Here is a 16,109-nt window from a genome sequence, read left to right on the forward strand (position 1 = left end):
TGGCCGCAGGGCTCACTCCGCTCTGCTTGTTGCCATACCTCCAGCTGAGGTCTATCACCCACACTCACCCCACCGCTGCCCCATCCCCTCCCCCATACCCTTTGTGAAGGTGCACTGAATACCGAAGAGCCAGAGGCTGCATGGCTGGCTTACAAAGGATGCTCTTTTCTCTGTCTCCTGCACTCCTCGCTCTGTTTCGCGCTACATTCTTTCTTACTCTCAGCTCCCTGTGCCCTCTTCCTCTCTTCTCTCTTTCTCCGTCTCTGAGCTGTCTCGCTTTCTTCTCTGCACCTCTCACTCCCTCTCTATTTCTTCATCCTCACCCCTGCCTCTCTGCCTCCCACCCTCCTTGGCGTATTTGTTTCACAAAACCTTCCATCTACTCCTCTCTGCTTCGCCTCCTCTCCTCCCCTCGCTCTCTGTCTCTCTATCCCCAGAAATGCATCTATTATTAACATACACCTCTGGCTCTCGCCAAAGACTGAACCAAGGTTCAGGCCAAGCTCCTCAGCATTTTAATCACCCATAATGAGCAAGAAATAATGAATAAAAGTGCTTCAATCCAGCCTGTTTGGGAGACAGCAATTAATTTATGTCTTACATACAGTATGTGCAGCTCATTTCAACAGGTTTTCCCTGTATGGAGCTGTATTTTCAACCCAATGTGTTGTTCCCCTTGAGGTTTCTTGCATGAGAGGCATACCAGTGCATGTATATAAAAATCAATCAGGCAGCATCCGACCACCAAAATACACAGTCAATCAGAGCTCGTATTCCAGAAGGTAATGCATATCATGTCAGTCCTGCTATCAGGCAGACATTACTGTAACTGTAGAATTAGTTGTGCACAGGTTCCCTCTGCGGAGGTTGTGTTAAACCTCTCCTGCGGCAGGTTTCTGCAGTGGCTGCTGTCCGAGGGCACAGGCACGGCGCTGTCAGACGAGCAAGGAGATGTGCAGGCGAGAGGCATCCCTGGTGACTAGCATGGCCTCTTTTCATCATGTGCCTCCCTCCTCTCTTTGAACAAACACAAGGGCTCAGGGCTGGGATCTGTCAGAGGTCCACCACTCACAGAGAAAGGGGAATTGTGTTGCTGCAAGACTACTGAAACTCCAAATTCATTACCACTTTGCCTGGTGAACTAAGGGATGCATGTATTGTTTTGTTCTGAAACAACTTTACAGCACAGAAAGGGCTGATCTCTACTTCTGATGTGAAAAAAGTTGGGAGAATTCACAAGAAAAGCTGAAAATGAGATAAGTCTGAGTATGTCCCTTTTATCACTGGTTTATTTATACTGGTAAACATCAAACAGAAACAACAGCAAAATCAAGATCTGACGTCCTCCCATACTTCTGATTATCGTTTCTCTTACATCAACAAGTTCATTTACAATGGTTGTCATCGGCGTGACATGATAACATCAGTAAGTAAAAAATATGGGAATGAACCATTGCTCTGGATCTCATCCACACGTAGTATCAGATTACTTCTCGCACCTGTCATGCTGTTGGTGTTGGTTCAATTGTCGCTCAAATCAGTCATGACAGGAATCCTATCAGAGTTGAGTCTTTATGTAATTATGTGATAAAAATGTATCGATTCAAACCGGAGGGCAGTATTAGGCTGAGTCGACTTGTGCCACAAAAATACTGCATTGTGCTGTGTCTGGGGGTGTCGAGATGAAACGATGGAGCGCTGTCTGTCTACTACATTCTGTTCCAACACCTCTGGGATGTAAAGCACATTCGTAATCTCTCCAAACCACCGCCAAGGTAATTAAGACATGTCACCGTTTGTCTGAGCCGGTAGACAAGAATCATGTTCAGTCTACAGAGATTGTATCGCTTTAAGTAACAGGCAATGAGACTGCAAGTATAATAACCCCCCCCCCATGTTTCTTTCTTTGTTATAATACAGTATGTCCAGGTTACTGCATTCAATACCACATGAACACTTATGGTTGTATTGAGATATACAGTATCTCACACAACTAAACATTTTTGTACATGAAGTTGTTTTATACATTGTTGTGCCTTTCATCAAAGTTTGATCGAATGTCATTATAAAGCCGACTTTGATAGGTTATAAGGTAGAAAACAAATGTGAAACGTTTCCCATAACCCTGTATGCCTGCCTTGCCCCCAAATATATGAGAGAATCTTACAGGTCCCTCAATTGCTCTCAAAAGCTCAAAACAAGGCATAAAATCCTGTCTGTTTCACAACGGGCCAAAAATCCAATCCAAGAAAGCAAGAGAACGCAGGTCATAAACTCCAAATCATAAAGTGCTCTCCAGAAGCCACTCAGACCTGGAGAGCTTGTCCCTGGCCCGGTGAATGTTTGCTGTGCTCTCGAGCTGCGGCAGCTCTCCGCTCATCGACAGGCTCCGCTTAGAGCGCAGACTGACCCCAGTTTTGGGGTAGGCCACATAGCAGCGCTCCCTATATGAGTCTGCATTAAGGGAGTGCCTGCGGTTCACTCTAACTCCCCCTGCAGGCACAGTCATGTAATATTGAGAGGCCAGGTGGGGCCGTGGACCCCTGGGAACAGCAGTCCATTTGGTGGGCTGGCCAGGAACAGCAAGAGCGACGGCGGTGGCCATTTTAACCTCTGACGAGTTATTCCGGTTCATGTTATCGAGCTCAACATCCGCCTGAGCTTCAGCTCGGCGAGCCTCTGAGGGTTTTGGTGGACCACTGAAACGTTTGGGCCTCGGGGCGCCTGGGGATGCCGGGTGCCAGCTGTGACTGGCAGCAGAGGTAGAGACAGTGCAGTCAGGGATGGAAGGTTTGGTGGTGGCTACAACAACCGGCGGTCGCTGCTTGGCTGGCTCTGGGGGCGGCAGGGCAACTCTGACGGAGTCCTTATCATTCTTCTCTGGACGTAGGACCTGCTTGGAGAGGGACTTGGGAATCCCACAGCCCTGTAGCTGTCCATCACTGCTCAGCGACCGAATATCCCCCATCTCTAGAGCCTGACATGACAGGAGAAAAGTATAGGAAGAGGGAGAAGAATGGAAGAAATTCTATTAGACACCCGTGTTTTAATATCAACAGAAATAATGAACAGAAAAAGAACAAAACAGAGGGAGTCATGCCAAACTGACCTTATCTGCATCTCCTTGGTTACACACCCGGTAGCGCACAATGAGGAAGATGATAAAAGCGAGCACTGAGGCCACAATAATCCCTCCAATGATAACCACAATGGTGCCGCCGAGAAACTGGGACTGCATGAAATGGCATCTCAGGTACTGCGGCTCTGTGGTGAAGTGGACACAACCTATCACCCTGGTGGCGGTCAGCGCGGTCACCTGGTCGTCGTAGATGGCCAGCACACACAGGTCATAGTTTGTGCCAGCCGCCAGGTTGTTGACCAGGATGCTCTTACTGGTTGGGGGTATCATTCTGTAAAAGGAAAAAAGCTTTGTGAGTTCTGACATAGATTAGGGAGGGTTAAATGAAAGGAGACAGAAGCAAATCAGATTATCCAGCTTATTGTTTTGTAGGGATAAAATGACATGACAATCATTTATCTCTCAGGGGGGCTATTTAAGATCTGTCTGGGCATAATCTTTTGTGATTTTTGATTTAGTCTCTCCAGCATCATTACTGATAAAAGGTTGCTTTCAGTCACTGGGGAAGCAGGATACCTCCTTTTGTTCACAACATCAGGATTACAGAGTCGATTCCCTAATGTCTCCTGAATTCAGTAGCCGCTGCCAAACAACATGCGTGTTGTTGACTTTGAAGTTCCTTTGGAAAAAAGGGGTCTGTGTTGACGATCGTATCAAATCACAGTGATTAGTGCCAAATATGGAGTGAAAGAGGGTAGAGATTAAAAAGCAAGCTGTGTATGCCGGTCCGGGTATGTGCGCAGCCTCTGATGCTTTTTGTAAAACACTGGCTGACTACTCTTTCATCTTCCTATCAGTCCGCAGCTTAGTGCTGACATTCTGTTTTGATTTTGTTGATCAAGCATTATCAAGGTTTTGCACATAGTAAATGATACACTCCGGCGCGGGGGGATTATGAGTTGAAGAATAAGAAGTCAGATACAGTGCATTAGTCTGTCTTCCTGATAGGATTAATAGACACTACAAATAATCATACCGACAGCCAGGTCCAGTTCTTAATGACTAAATATGCAAAGGGATTTAAGCATTCAAAGTAGGCTATAAAGGTAAAACAAGGGTCAAGGAATTTTTTGAAATATGATTCTAATCAACTTAAGTTTATTTGCATACATTCAGGTTCAGATTTAAGTTTTGTTTACTAGATTAAACTGTGTTATTTGGCCAGTATTTTAAGAAAAAGAGCAGGTCAGGTCTTTCTGTTTACCTGTAAACCAGTGAATCATCATAGGTGCCATTATATTGGATCTGGAACATGCGTATTCCAGGAATACTCCTCTGGAAGTTAAACTTGACCAGGGCCGAGGTGGACGTGGCCTCAGCAATTACTACTTTCTTCTCCTGGCTCGTCTTCGCATTCCCTAGAGGCAACCCTCCCGCCTCTGCCCCCGTCTTGGTCACTGTGGCGATATCTGATGATCCGGGGTCGGGCTCTCGCTCTGCGACTGTGTTGTTGGTGATATGAGGGAGTTTAGCAATGACCAGATCCACCGTCTGCTGGGCCTCTCCTGCCGGGTTGGAGGCCACGCAGGTGAAGGAACCTGAAACATAAACTAATTAGATTATCGTCCTTCCTGATTTTTATTGTGATATACAGGTAAGTACTGCGGGCCACACATGCATTAAAGTATATTATATTTGAATAAATAGTTTGACATTTTTGGAACTATACAGAGCTCCTGAAGTCCTGAAAGATACAAACATTATCTTTTGGGTATTCAGGGGTGTCATAGTAATACACTTTTTTGCTTTCCCCCCAAACTACAACTTGAAGTTTTTGCACTTAAGTTTATGTGCAGATTAAACAAGTAAGATATGGTGTGTTCATTAGTGAGAGTAGTAAGCTGTTGGTAGGTAGATTTTGTTTTGCGTTTGGACTGCTAAGCTAAGCTAACTGGCTGCTGGGTGTACTGTAGCTTCACATTTAATGGACAGATACTAGATATCAATCTTCTTATTTAGCTCTCAGCAAGAAAGCAAATAACCGCATTTCCCAAAATGTCAAACTATTTCTAAGTTGAGATTTTTAACAACAAGGTGTGAGAAAGTACAGTTTTGTAAATAGATACAGTATATATGACAGAAACTTAGCCAACAAGGTGAAAAAGTCATTTTTCATTCCATTGTGTGTTCAATCAGTGTGCGAGCCAACACTCTAAACTTTATCACCTGATGTAGACAAATACTTCAGTCATAGTCTTCTGTGTACACAAGCAAACAACTAATTTTGTTCAGTCAACAACACAAGCACAGCCTCCAGGGTGTAAACAAACCGGAGTCCTTGACAGTGCTGATGAGGATGTCCAACGTGCCATCTGTGTGGACCGCGGCCCTGGAAGAGTTGGACATAAGGCGTCCGTCAGGGGCGATCCAGTGGATAATGGGGTCGGGGTCGCCCCTGGCCTTACAGCGCAGAGTGACACTCTGACCCTCCAAAGCTCGCAGCTCCTGAGGCAGAGGGAGGAAAGGCAGTTAGTGGGAGGACTTCCGCATATGTTAAATACAGAGACACACTGATGCACTAAATCCAAAAACTGAAAAACCCTTTGGACAAACAGTTATCCTTTGTGCTGTAAGTTTGGCTTAGAATAAGAGTCTAATAATAACTTAGAGATATTATAATAAATGTCCTTATTGATGATGTTGTGTTTTAAGGCTTTATTCCCTGTAAATATAATCAACAACTGATCATTGCCATTGTATTAGCATGATTATGAAGGCAAGATATTTAATATGACAGTACATTGCAGTGTATACGATGGAGTCCAAGTAAAAGTTAATTTTCTCTGCAATTATGCAAAAGACGTCTGCTGAATGTAAATGCGATGATATAGCTGTAGTTATCTGGCAAGGATTTGATCAGATAATTTTGTTTGGATGCATGAATCAAGGGCTAAATCACTGTAAGCTTTCACTGTGTAATAAGGGCTTCACCGCGGCTCCATCATAAACCTACAAACAGCTTTATTAAAATTGAAAATCCTGCTAAAGAACTTCTCTAAAAACTCTCGCCACAATTTAATTACATTTTTTAAGTCCTATATATTTTACAATATTCAGTTAGCTGAGGGACTCAGATGAGTCCCACAAGACTTGTAAGACTTCTCTGGCTCGCAAAGCTAATATTTGGTGCGACAGTTAAGGAGAGCACAAAGTGCCATCTTGGATTAACTGACACACAATCCAATGTCTGGCTCAGAGAGTGTAACAGTAGCGAGTGTTATGTCTGACAGTGCACAGCTCCATTTGGAGGTTATACCTGAGAGTGCCTGGTGATGAGAGGAGGCTCACACAGGAACTCTTCCTCTGAAACAGTCCAGAAATAGCGTCCAGCGAGGTGTTGCGGTGAGGCACAGGTCTCCAGATCATCCTCCCTCCGCAACCTTCGCAGCCAGAGCAGCTCACAGTTACACCTCAACGGGTTTCCACCGAAGCTCAATGCGAACGACAAAGGCCCCATTATCCCAGAGGTGGCCAGGACCCCTGCTCTTTGGAAAATAGGGTCAGGAGGAAGCTTCTGGAGTTTGTTGGAAGTCACGTCCAGCCTCTTGAGCTTCTGCAGCCCAGAGAAGGTGCCCTCTGGGATGTAGCTGAGCATGTTGTGGTCCAAATTGAGAGTGTGGAGATTGGACATCCTCTGAATGGCCACCCATGGTGCACTTTCCAAGTTGTTGTAGGATAAGTCCAGCTCTTCCAGCGCGGTCAGATCATTAAAGGCGCCAATCTGGATGTGGGTGAGCTGGTTGTTGTTGAGGTTGAGGTGGTGCAGCTTGGACATGCCGCTGAAGGTGTCGTTGGTGATGCGGGTTAGCCGGTTGCTATCGAGGTGAAGGGCTCGCAGGTTCTCCAGGTCTTTGAAAGCATGAGGCGCAATGGAACCTATAGTGTTCCGAGAGAGGGTCAGGTCTACCAGCTTGGTCATGTTGGCAAAGTCTTTGCGTTTGATGCTGGTTACAAAGTTATCCCCGAGACGCATCTCCACTGTGTGCCTGTCGATGTTCGGGGGCACAAAGAGAAGCCCCTTTTTGTCGCACAAAGTCGCCAGGTTGGGGTTAAGCACCTGGCAGACGCAGCGTTTGGGGCAGACTTGAACTTTGTGGGCCTTCACAGCCACACCAAGGACTATCAGATAAACCAGGAGAGACTCCATGTGGCTTTTCAGTCAGCTTAATAAACCTAAAAAAGATCAAAGCAGAAAGAGAGAAAGAGAAGGGCATACTATTTACTAAGCAAGAATGCAAAGCATGAAATCTGTGATTGTGACTTGTATCATCTTTATCAAACTGTAATTTTTGTAATCACACATTGCACTGAGAACTCTCCCTTTGTATAAAGAACTGGGGGATTCTTCTCTGTAAAGTTAAAGCCTTTCCGCTAGATTTGAAACACTATCACTGCCAGCTCACGGCTGAGATTTACAGAGTCCAAATTCTGAGCAGGAAGCTAAGCGAGTCAATGCCTGAACAAACAATGAATGCGGTGCAATTAGACATGAAACTAATTAGTCACCTGCAGACTTGAGAGTGAAACATCCCCAGTAATCTTGTGTGATTTTTGTGACAGCTCTCCTTTTTAGCCCCTGCTCCCCCGATCGTACTTTTTTGATATGATAATGCCAGACTTTTTCTGTATGTGTACAGAGGGATGAAAGTCTAGCCTGGCAGTCCAGGGCCTCATCAGAATTAGAGTGATATCTCCCAGGATCATATCGCCAATAGGAAGGGATGATTGGGCCCAGTGCCTCAGTGAGGATGTGCTATGCCTTGCTATTGATTTTCTCTCTGCTGCTACTCTTACTTATGACACAACTGAGATGGGGGATAAGGAGGGATCTATTTGATGAATCCTGAGACCTTGTCAGGGATATAGCATGTCATAAAACTAAGAAAGTGGAGATCAGATCACAACTCTGCAGGTGCACCACACAATGTACCAGAGCGAGAGTGACATTAGCTGTGATTATTTTTAGAACTGAAATTTAGTGTCATTTTGGTTGAACATGCAATATTCAGCCCTCTGGGTGTCCCATTACAGCACACTGAAAGGAACACCAATTCAATCAAACACAGAGAACAAGAGATCCAATCCCACAACTGTAGTAAAAATCCAAAGGCTAACCTTTAAATACCAACGAGAGTGGCTGATTTATGATTATAGTTTTCTGTGGTTTGCTGGTAATGCCTCCATTGTCGACGTTGGGTCTTGGAGAGTGTGCATTAAAATCTTGCCTCAGCACAGAGCCTGCCAACTGAGTACCTTCATGCTTCAGAAGCTTCTGTTGCACCGGAGCTGTGACACACAACTCACGGGTGTAATAACCTTGACAGTCGGGGTATGAGGAAAATGTCATTGAGTATAGAAAACATCAGACAGGATGGGAGTGACATGCTTGCCATGTGGGGGCATGTTTTTAACGTGAGAAGGGGAGCGAAGGAAGCCTGGTGGCATCCGCTGACAACAGTTGCGTTTTGACAGCCGGGTAAAATGCATCACAGCCCGACAAGGAGGCAGGAAAGAGGTCGCCTTAAAATGGCCCATAATAGCAAAGGGAGGAATGATATCATTGGAGAGAGCGCGCTGTGTGTGACATTTTCATGAATACTGCTGATCAGGCAGCAATGAATCAATGTCTTTCTCGACCCATTTTTACAAGGGACAACTTTACCAAGTCACACAAGAGCCCTGTTTTGTGGATTGTAGTCTGGGGTGCAGTGGTGCGGAGATCTGAGCTGGTGAGAGACCATTAAATGTCGTCATGACTCTCCTTAAAGATGGCAGATGACTTCTGTGTCAAGCAGTGCTGCAAAGCTATGTGTAGTGGTACCTAAGTACCTTTGTGGAAACTTTAATATCTCCTTTATGTGTGTGTCAGAGGAGAGCATACAAAAGCCGAGGTGTACGTAAGTGTAAGTGTGTTCATGTTGGTGTGCCAACCGTCTTCTGCTCTGACTCTGAATGGCACGGCCTCTGGATGTGCAATGAGGCGGAGAGGACCCGCTACTTCCAGACTCGAATGGCGCTGAAGACGTGATATTGATTCACTCGGTGGAGATGGAGCCTTTTTTTTCACTGCTGAAAACTCATCTGAACGTGAAGAGAATGGTTGCAACGGTAATCCCTACAAAATTCGTTCTGTGAGGACAAAAGGACAGCCCCTCACTGCTGAGACAGGGCAGGAAATGTTGCCGTCTCCGCAATTTACATTTAATTATGGTTGTTCCATGGAGATTTGCATAACAGGTTGCACTCATCAGGTACATGAACAAATAAGTAGATAATCAATCAATGTTTTCAACAATCACGTACTTCATCTTTAAATGTCACACCCCGAGAAAATCATTATCCTCCAAGTTGGGCTGTTCATTATACTGAGGCGACTTGGGAGGGCCACAAATAAACAAGAAAACAGATAATCTACTGATGCATTAACCATAATCTCCTTCTTAGTCAATCAAATGTTCATTTACTACCTCTGAGCAGGTCTTTTCGCCCTCAGAGAACAGAACAGACTGACAGCACACACCCACACACGCACACCAGTGGGTGGATTTGTGCCTAATAGAGGTAGCTCACTACACAACAACCCCCAGCTATGGAGACAGACATTCATGCGCAGCAGCAGCGGCAGCAGCAGCAGCAGCACTATACTGTAGGAGAGGCTATCTATGGTCTCCCTGGGGCAGCATTCGCCAAGAAAAGCCTTATGCAGCATATTGCATGCCAATCGGCCGGTGAGGTCATGGGGGATATGTTTTCAGATGGTCTAACTTATGCTGGAGCTCATGTGAGAAAGCCTCTGCAATGCATGTCTGGGCAGGGTATCAGGGAAAGCAGCCCTGCGAGAGGAAGTTAATGAGATGAAGTCTGCAAGGTATGCCTCCACGCAGGTCGACACAATGGCACATGGCGGCGTCTCACCTGGGCTGCTCGGGGGAAGAGCAGCTGGACGTCTGCTACTGAGAAAAATAAGCTCTGTTGTGTCGAGGAGGTAAACTGATGCTGCAACATGATGGTAAAATGGTATCGACAAAGCAGTGAAATGGGGCCTCAGCCTGCCTGCTTTATGAGACCAAATGGAGCTGCTGTATCTGCTGAAGTGGATCATATTCTGACTGAAGCTGGTAGAAATTTTATTTTGTCGGGTAAATGCTTGTGTAGCCCGAGCCCAAACATCCTGACCAAACAGTGATGTTGTTATGGACCGTCTAACTAACACATCTGTGTTTGTGAATGTGGGTATGTGCTGTGACACCCTTTTCCTACAGAGTCTGCCAATGTTAGAACGCGATAGCTCTTGGGTGACAGCCTTGATGCCATGGCAACACAGAAAATGTCAGTTTTGGGTGAGATGTAATCAGTGGCTGATTTTCAGATCACCTAATAATATTTAGAACAAAGAGCCCTCTCTGGCGGAAAGGACCTCGACAATTGACATTCTGGTCGAAGGCCAGAACAGACTCATTGTACCATTTATGACCCTGTCGTGATGAGAAGAAAGGAGATTGTACACTCAGCTAATTTTTTATTGGATTCAGTGTTTGGAGCGACTGAATCATTACAGTTTTTCCAGTCTTGCGCGTAATAAAAACCTAAATGACTTGTTGTAGAACTCTGATGTAGTTCAGTCAGACAAGCTTGTGTGGGAATGTGTGTGTGTGTGTATATCTGTTTATGTGTGCCAGGGGGATAGCATACTAAGCAGACCCCACTGCATCAATAGAAGTGCTGTTCATCAGCATTTACAACTCCCCCTTGTAATTCCAAGTGTTTTCCTTCTCACACTATCACAGGAAATTCAGTGATACCTTGATATGCTGGATGTCTCCTGACTGGAGCATCAGTCCAACAAATAAACAAACAAACACAGAAAACACTCTTCATATTTTAGACGCTGTCTTGTATTAAAGCAGCATGGGCCAAATTTGAATGCTGATCACCGACTTTGAATCTTAATTACTGCACCGTTGTGATGTGCCCTGATGTAAGGGGCTTATGACCAGGGATTTTCTTCCGGAAAGAGGAAAGCAGAAGCCGTGAACACCACCTCTGAATATCAATATGGCCAAGTGAATATTCTGCATAGTATGGGCCCGCAGGGCTGTAGACTTTCAAATCTGCCAATTCCCAAGTGCAATATCAGTATAAGAAAAAGCAAAAACCTTACCTCTCTTTGTGAAAACACTCTGTTACATGGGCTTTTTTCATATTACAGTCTAAATGTGGGGGAAATGGGGACAGCCAAAATGAAATCCATTATCACTGTATTCATTGACTCATTTTCCCTCTTTCAAAGACCCTCAGGATCCTGTTTTCTACCTCACACAGCAACAAAATGGCTAAATAATGCATAATCTTCTTTCTCTTTATTGTGTTGTGTAATCGAAAAGCAACTCTCATACAGTAGGCTACATACACACACACAGGTGTGTGTGCATGCAAGTGTGTGACTGTCAGATAATCTAAGTGTTTCGAGTGTTAATGAAAGCACTTCTTCAGCAAAAACAAAAGCTTATTTTGTGGTGAGTAAGAATTTGGGTCAGTGAAGAGCTGGTCTGCAGAGCAGCCTCAGTGTTCAGGAACCACACATCACTTCTCTGCTATCAGTGAACAGTAGCAGCATATAAGCTACATCACTGAGTGCATTAACATAGCAGTAAGAGCAAATAGAAGCAGCAAAACGAGGCGTGGGCCTGATTTCACTGGTGTAGCAGTTACAATGGTGCCTCAGGCACTCATGAATAGCAAGATATGTGATAACTAACACTCGACATAAGACAAGACCATTACACCTCATCCTTTATAAAAATAAATAGGACCATATTTTCACCTGGCTTTATCAGTCAACTGGCAATATTACCCCCTGCCCACACACTCATCCTTTTAACAATGTTATTAGTTATTAATTTAGACTTTATCACACCTTAATGACTGGTGTGAAATTTGCATATCAGCTAGGGTTTAACCACAGCACAGACCAGCAGATAGCCTATCACTTAATCCTCTGTGCTGATATAATACACAATAAAACAAAGAAACATCTCACATCTGAAATCAAGCTTATCCTGCACGTATCGGAGAGTAATGGCCACATTACAGGCACGATTCTCCGTTTCACCTGTAGGGAGAAGAAGAAAAAAACAGCACAGAATGCAGCCAAGTGGATACCAAGAATAAAATTGCTCCTTGGCAATTGAGGAGCTTTTTTTGACCTTGCGGTACAGGTCCTGGGCTGGTGGGTTACAGCCACAACCCCTGTCACAAGGGAAAATCTGAACCCTTTCAGATGGGTCCTGGGAGAAGTAGCCTACTTCAAGTCAATACTGCGCCTCTTGAAAGACAGTTCCCCAAAAGAGTTCAGAGGCTATAATTCACACCAATTGCAGCCTATAAAATATTGAATTTACCTTGCAGATGAAACATGAAGCCAAGTCAAAGGAGGGTGGGTTTGAGTTTATTTCCTCCCGGGAGGGCTGAGAGCATTCTGCGAGCGGCTCGCCTAAAATGGGACCGACGGTGCCTCTTGGAGATAATTCAGGTGTCCCGAAACACGCGTCTTGGCTCCTATAACATGTGACGGCCTGCGAAACCAGCGATGCCCTTCAAGAAATCCATGACCAGCAGATAAAGGACGGCTCCTCCCCGATCCCCTCACACCGGAGAAATGTAACTCAGCTTCCCCCTGTCGTGAAAAATGCTGGAAAACGCAACCTGAAGGGTCCCGGTGTGGCTGCAGCTGTGCGGGATCGCCTCTACTGCGCATCCGCCTGCATGCACCTCCACAAGAGAAAACGCCTTTGTAGCGACGGGCTGCTTTAATATCTACAGCGCTGTGAGTGACTGGTGCTGTGCTGAATCCAGCCAGATGTTCGTATCGCTTTCACGGGGTTTTGCTGGCGACGCAGGGCTCAGTGCGAGTTAATCCAGATTGACTGAAAGGTTGCTGCCATAATATGCACCCCCCCCCCAACCCCCACCTTCTGCCCCCGGACGACTGTCAACCACCGACCCGGCTCCATTTCTGACCAGAGGTGCTGTGCTCGGAATGGTAATCAGTGCGCTCCGAGCTGCACAGAGACCATTTGTGTGCATAGACAGATGCAGTGCCTCCCAGCTTATCTCACAGGCAGGCATCATTTATTCATGTAGATTGAACTCTGTTGCTCGAAAATGCAGTAGGCATATAATATTCTCTAAAAATTAATTGTTTTTTTTTTTAAAGCACAGAAATGTTTATCAGATTTAGATTAACAGGAGATGAAAAATAAGTCAGACAACACCCAGTGCAGGCCTACACAAGACTTTCATTGAAAATCCATCCATTCCTTTAGATAAAACCTTTGGTGCATGGTACATCTGGTCTGTGTAAAGCCAAATATAGCAGCCTATAGCTGAATATTCCTGCATGTATTACATAGATTATTGGCAAGAAAGTGTTGAGTTGGCTGAAACTGAAAGCCCTGGCTCCCTGCGGGTCTACTTGGCACTCGACCCATCACTATCTGCAGTGATCCTATGGCCTTTTGTGCAAGTTGGCAAAGTGGCCTATATGTTCATAAGTCTATTACAGTACAGTGGTGCAGTACTTGGACTTGCAGACTCCTGGCACTTTCAAATTGGTGTTCGTTCTCATCCACAGAATGACCCTATACCCTGAGGATTTCTACTCCTGATCAATAGCTCCACCCAGGTACAACACATCCACTTGAGATCAATAGGAATAGCCTAAGTGGTTAGTTATCCAGAACTGGAACGGCAAGAGCTATTTAAACTGTTTATCATGCTGTATGTGTGTGGACAAAGTCACTGATATTACCTGTATGAAAAAAAGTGTTGCACTCAGTCTTTGTTGTTTCATTCTGTTTGTGAGATCACCCAGTAGCCAGAAGTTTTCAGAAGTGAATTTCAGACTGTACACATGTTGGTAACCTGCTCAAAAACCTAATGCCTGATTTCACCAACCGACAACAACAGACAAGCATTTTGCTGGTGGGAAGTGTTAATGTCTGCATGCGAGTGTCGCATCATGAGCTGACAGTTGGCGATATGAAATGACACTGTCTTGGTTTTTTGCTGTGCTGCTTTACTGTTGTGATTCATGTCAGGCCCTTGCTCACTGACGCATGTCATCCAGGAACTGCTGGTAGGTGAGGCTGTCCGCCCGTTCACCTGCCCGGCTCTTTTTCTCCAAGAACAGCCCCATGCTGTCCCGTGGAGGGTCAGCGATGCTGCGACTCCACAGGGACTCTGTGATCCCCAGCAGCTCGCGCACACGAGCAGAGATGACCTGCAGGGCACACAGCAGCGTTGAGTCCTTTGATAAAGTATATGTTTACAGTGTCTAACCTTTATTTAATAAGGCAGTCCCACTGAGAGTGAGAGTGTCTAGTCTTTCGAGGAGATCTCACCAAGGATGTGGACTCATGGGAAGAAAGCTTGGAGGGTTACACTCCCAAGAACAAATGCAACAAAGCTCTTACAGGCTAAACCAATATAAATCTTGACTAAATATAGAGCAGATGATTCTTTACTGAGTCTGTCTGTCTCAAGGTATTTCATTATCAGTTTGCACTCACCAAGAGAGACCAGTTCCTTTTTTTTTGTGTGGTTTGATGCTTCTACAGTAAAGCAGAGCTGAATACATAAAGGCGCTTTCAGCCAATTTAGTTCTGACCTCAGGGAGAGATGAGAAAAACAGATGCTTTAACTGTACACAGCATGTATGTGATGCAGCTGATGTGAGGTGTCTGCTGGCAGTGATGCTCGGTTACAACACGCAACTTTAATTGGATGTCACACTGTTTGTTCAAAGAAAGAGTGTTCAAGTGCTATACGGGTTTTGCGATTCAGTTGGTACAGACTAGACACCCGTTTTCTGGTGTTTACAGTCCACTTAGAGCTTACTGGAGAAACATTTCAAATACAGCTGAGGAGGCAGCTAATCATTATTTCTGCTATAGGTTAATCTTCTTCTTGTTTTTTTTTCTAAGCAAAAATGCCCATGCCACAAGTTGCTGAGCCCAAAGTGATGTCCAGCAAATTGGTATTTTTACTTGGTGAAATAAGCTTAGCTAAATGATTCATCACTTATCAAAATTTAAATCAGTTAAGAGAAACTCATCAAAGAAAAAACAATGGTTTCAGCACCAGATGGTAAGAGTAGGTTGCATACAGTAAAGTAGTTTTGCCAGTGCTATCATTATCTCGGTGATACTCAGCCTGTTGAAACTTCCTTGAACATTGTGTGAGCCTCCATCTTTGATATGGAAACAAGCCTCCATAATAACACCAATCTCTTCCAATGGTTAGAATCAAAAAGTCGAGTTCCTGCCTCTTCTTAATACCTGCATGTCTTTAAAATCTGTGATTCCAAGTCGTGGCAAATAGATACAATTTACATAAATTAGCTTTCTTCCAGTGATGAGGTTCTCCATGAAACATGCCTGCGACAGAAATGAATAATGAGGTTAGCTTTGAAAAGTGAATTATTGTCTTGGAAGCTGACAGGGACGTATCCTGTAACAGTTAATGTTATCTCTGTTTAGTCAGGTGAATGTTAACTTACTTTGTATTGTGGAAATCCTAAAGACTCAATCCATCTTGCAACATCATGACAACTCCACTGTAGGAACTCCATGTTGCCTGTAAGTATGTTGCCATGGAAACTGTTACCTACCTCTAGGTGTTAGTAAGTGTTTCCTTAACACATAAAGGCAAATTTTGTCCAATCATAAATACATATTAAAAATTGGGATACCACGGGAAACATTGAACGTAGTAAGACAACAGGGCAACATTTTTGACACTAAACTTCGTGATGGTTTTTAAAAGGACGTAACGGAGACGACTGTTTATAGAAACAGCCAATCAGCTTCTTGTAATTTAGGGCGGCTGGTAAATTGCGCACAGTGATTGGCTTTTAAATCGGGTCTGTCCCACCCACACTGAACAGACACAGCGAATGCCGCCACGCGCA

The 16,109-nt window shown here is 44.7% G+C and overlaps 2 protein-coding genes across 4 annotated transcripts; both read right to left on the bottom strand.

Annotated features, from left to right (window-relative positions):
- Positions 1–1,271: 1,271 nt before the first annotated feature.
- Positions 1,272–13,064, bottom strand: lrfn5b (leucine rich repeat and fibronectin type III domain containing 5b). 2 transcript variants are annotated; one of them, XM_044170273.1, is made up of 6 exons: positions 12,541–13,064; positions 6,396–7,312; positions 5,410–5,584; positions 4,344–4,677; positions 3,110–3,410; positions 1,272–2,977 (listed from the first exon to the last, which is right to left on the bottom strand). In XM_044170273.1, the coding sequence occupies exons 2-6, from the start codon at positions 7,284–7,286 to the stop codon at positions 2,282–2,284; spliced, it is 2,397 nt and encodes a 798-aa protein (XP_044026208.1). In that variant the 5' UTR covers positions 7,287–7,312; positions 12,541–13,064; the 3' UTR covers positions 1,272–2,281. The 2 variants fall into 2 exon arrangements, with proteins under 2 accessions (XP_044026208.1, XP_044026209.1); XM_044170274.1 differs by lacking the exon at positions 12,541–13,064 and adding an exon at positions 12,180–12,490.
- Positions 13,065–13,208: 144 nt separating this feature from the next.
- LOC122863623 (sterile alpha motif domain-containing protein 15-like) lies at positions 13,209–16,066 on the bottom strand. 2 transcript variants are annotated; one of them, XM_044170279.1, is made up of 4 exons: positions 15,891–16,066; positions 15,699–15,775; positions 15,478–15,576; positions 13,209–14,420 (listed from the first exon to the last, which is right to left on the bottom strand). In XM_044170279.1, exons 1-4 carry the CDS (start codon positions 15,928–15,930, stop codon positions 14,247–14,249), a joined length of 390 nt encoding a protein of 129 aa, XP_044026214.1. In that variant the 5' UTR covers positions 15,931–16,066; the 3' UTR covers positions 13,209–14,246. The 2 variants fall into 2 exon arrangements, with proteins under 2 accessions (XP_044026214.1, XP_044026215.1); XM_044170280.1 differs by having other exon boundaries at positions 15,699–15,984.
- Between the last annotated feature and the right edge of the window lie 43 nt (positions 16,067–16,109).

The sequence above is a fragment of the Siniperca chuatsi genome, linkage group LG16 (genome assembly GCF_020085105.1).
Source record: "Siniperca chuatsi isolate FFG_IHB_CAS linkage group LG16, ASM2008510v1, whole genome shotgun sequence".
Classification (NCBI taxonomy): domain Eukaryota; kingdom Metazoa; phylum Chordata; class Actinopteri; order Centrarchiformes; family Sinipercidae; genus Siniperca; species Siniperca chuatsi.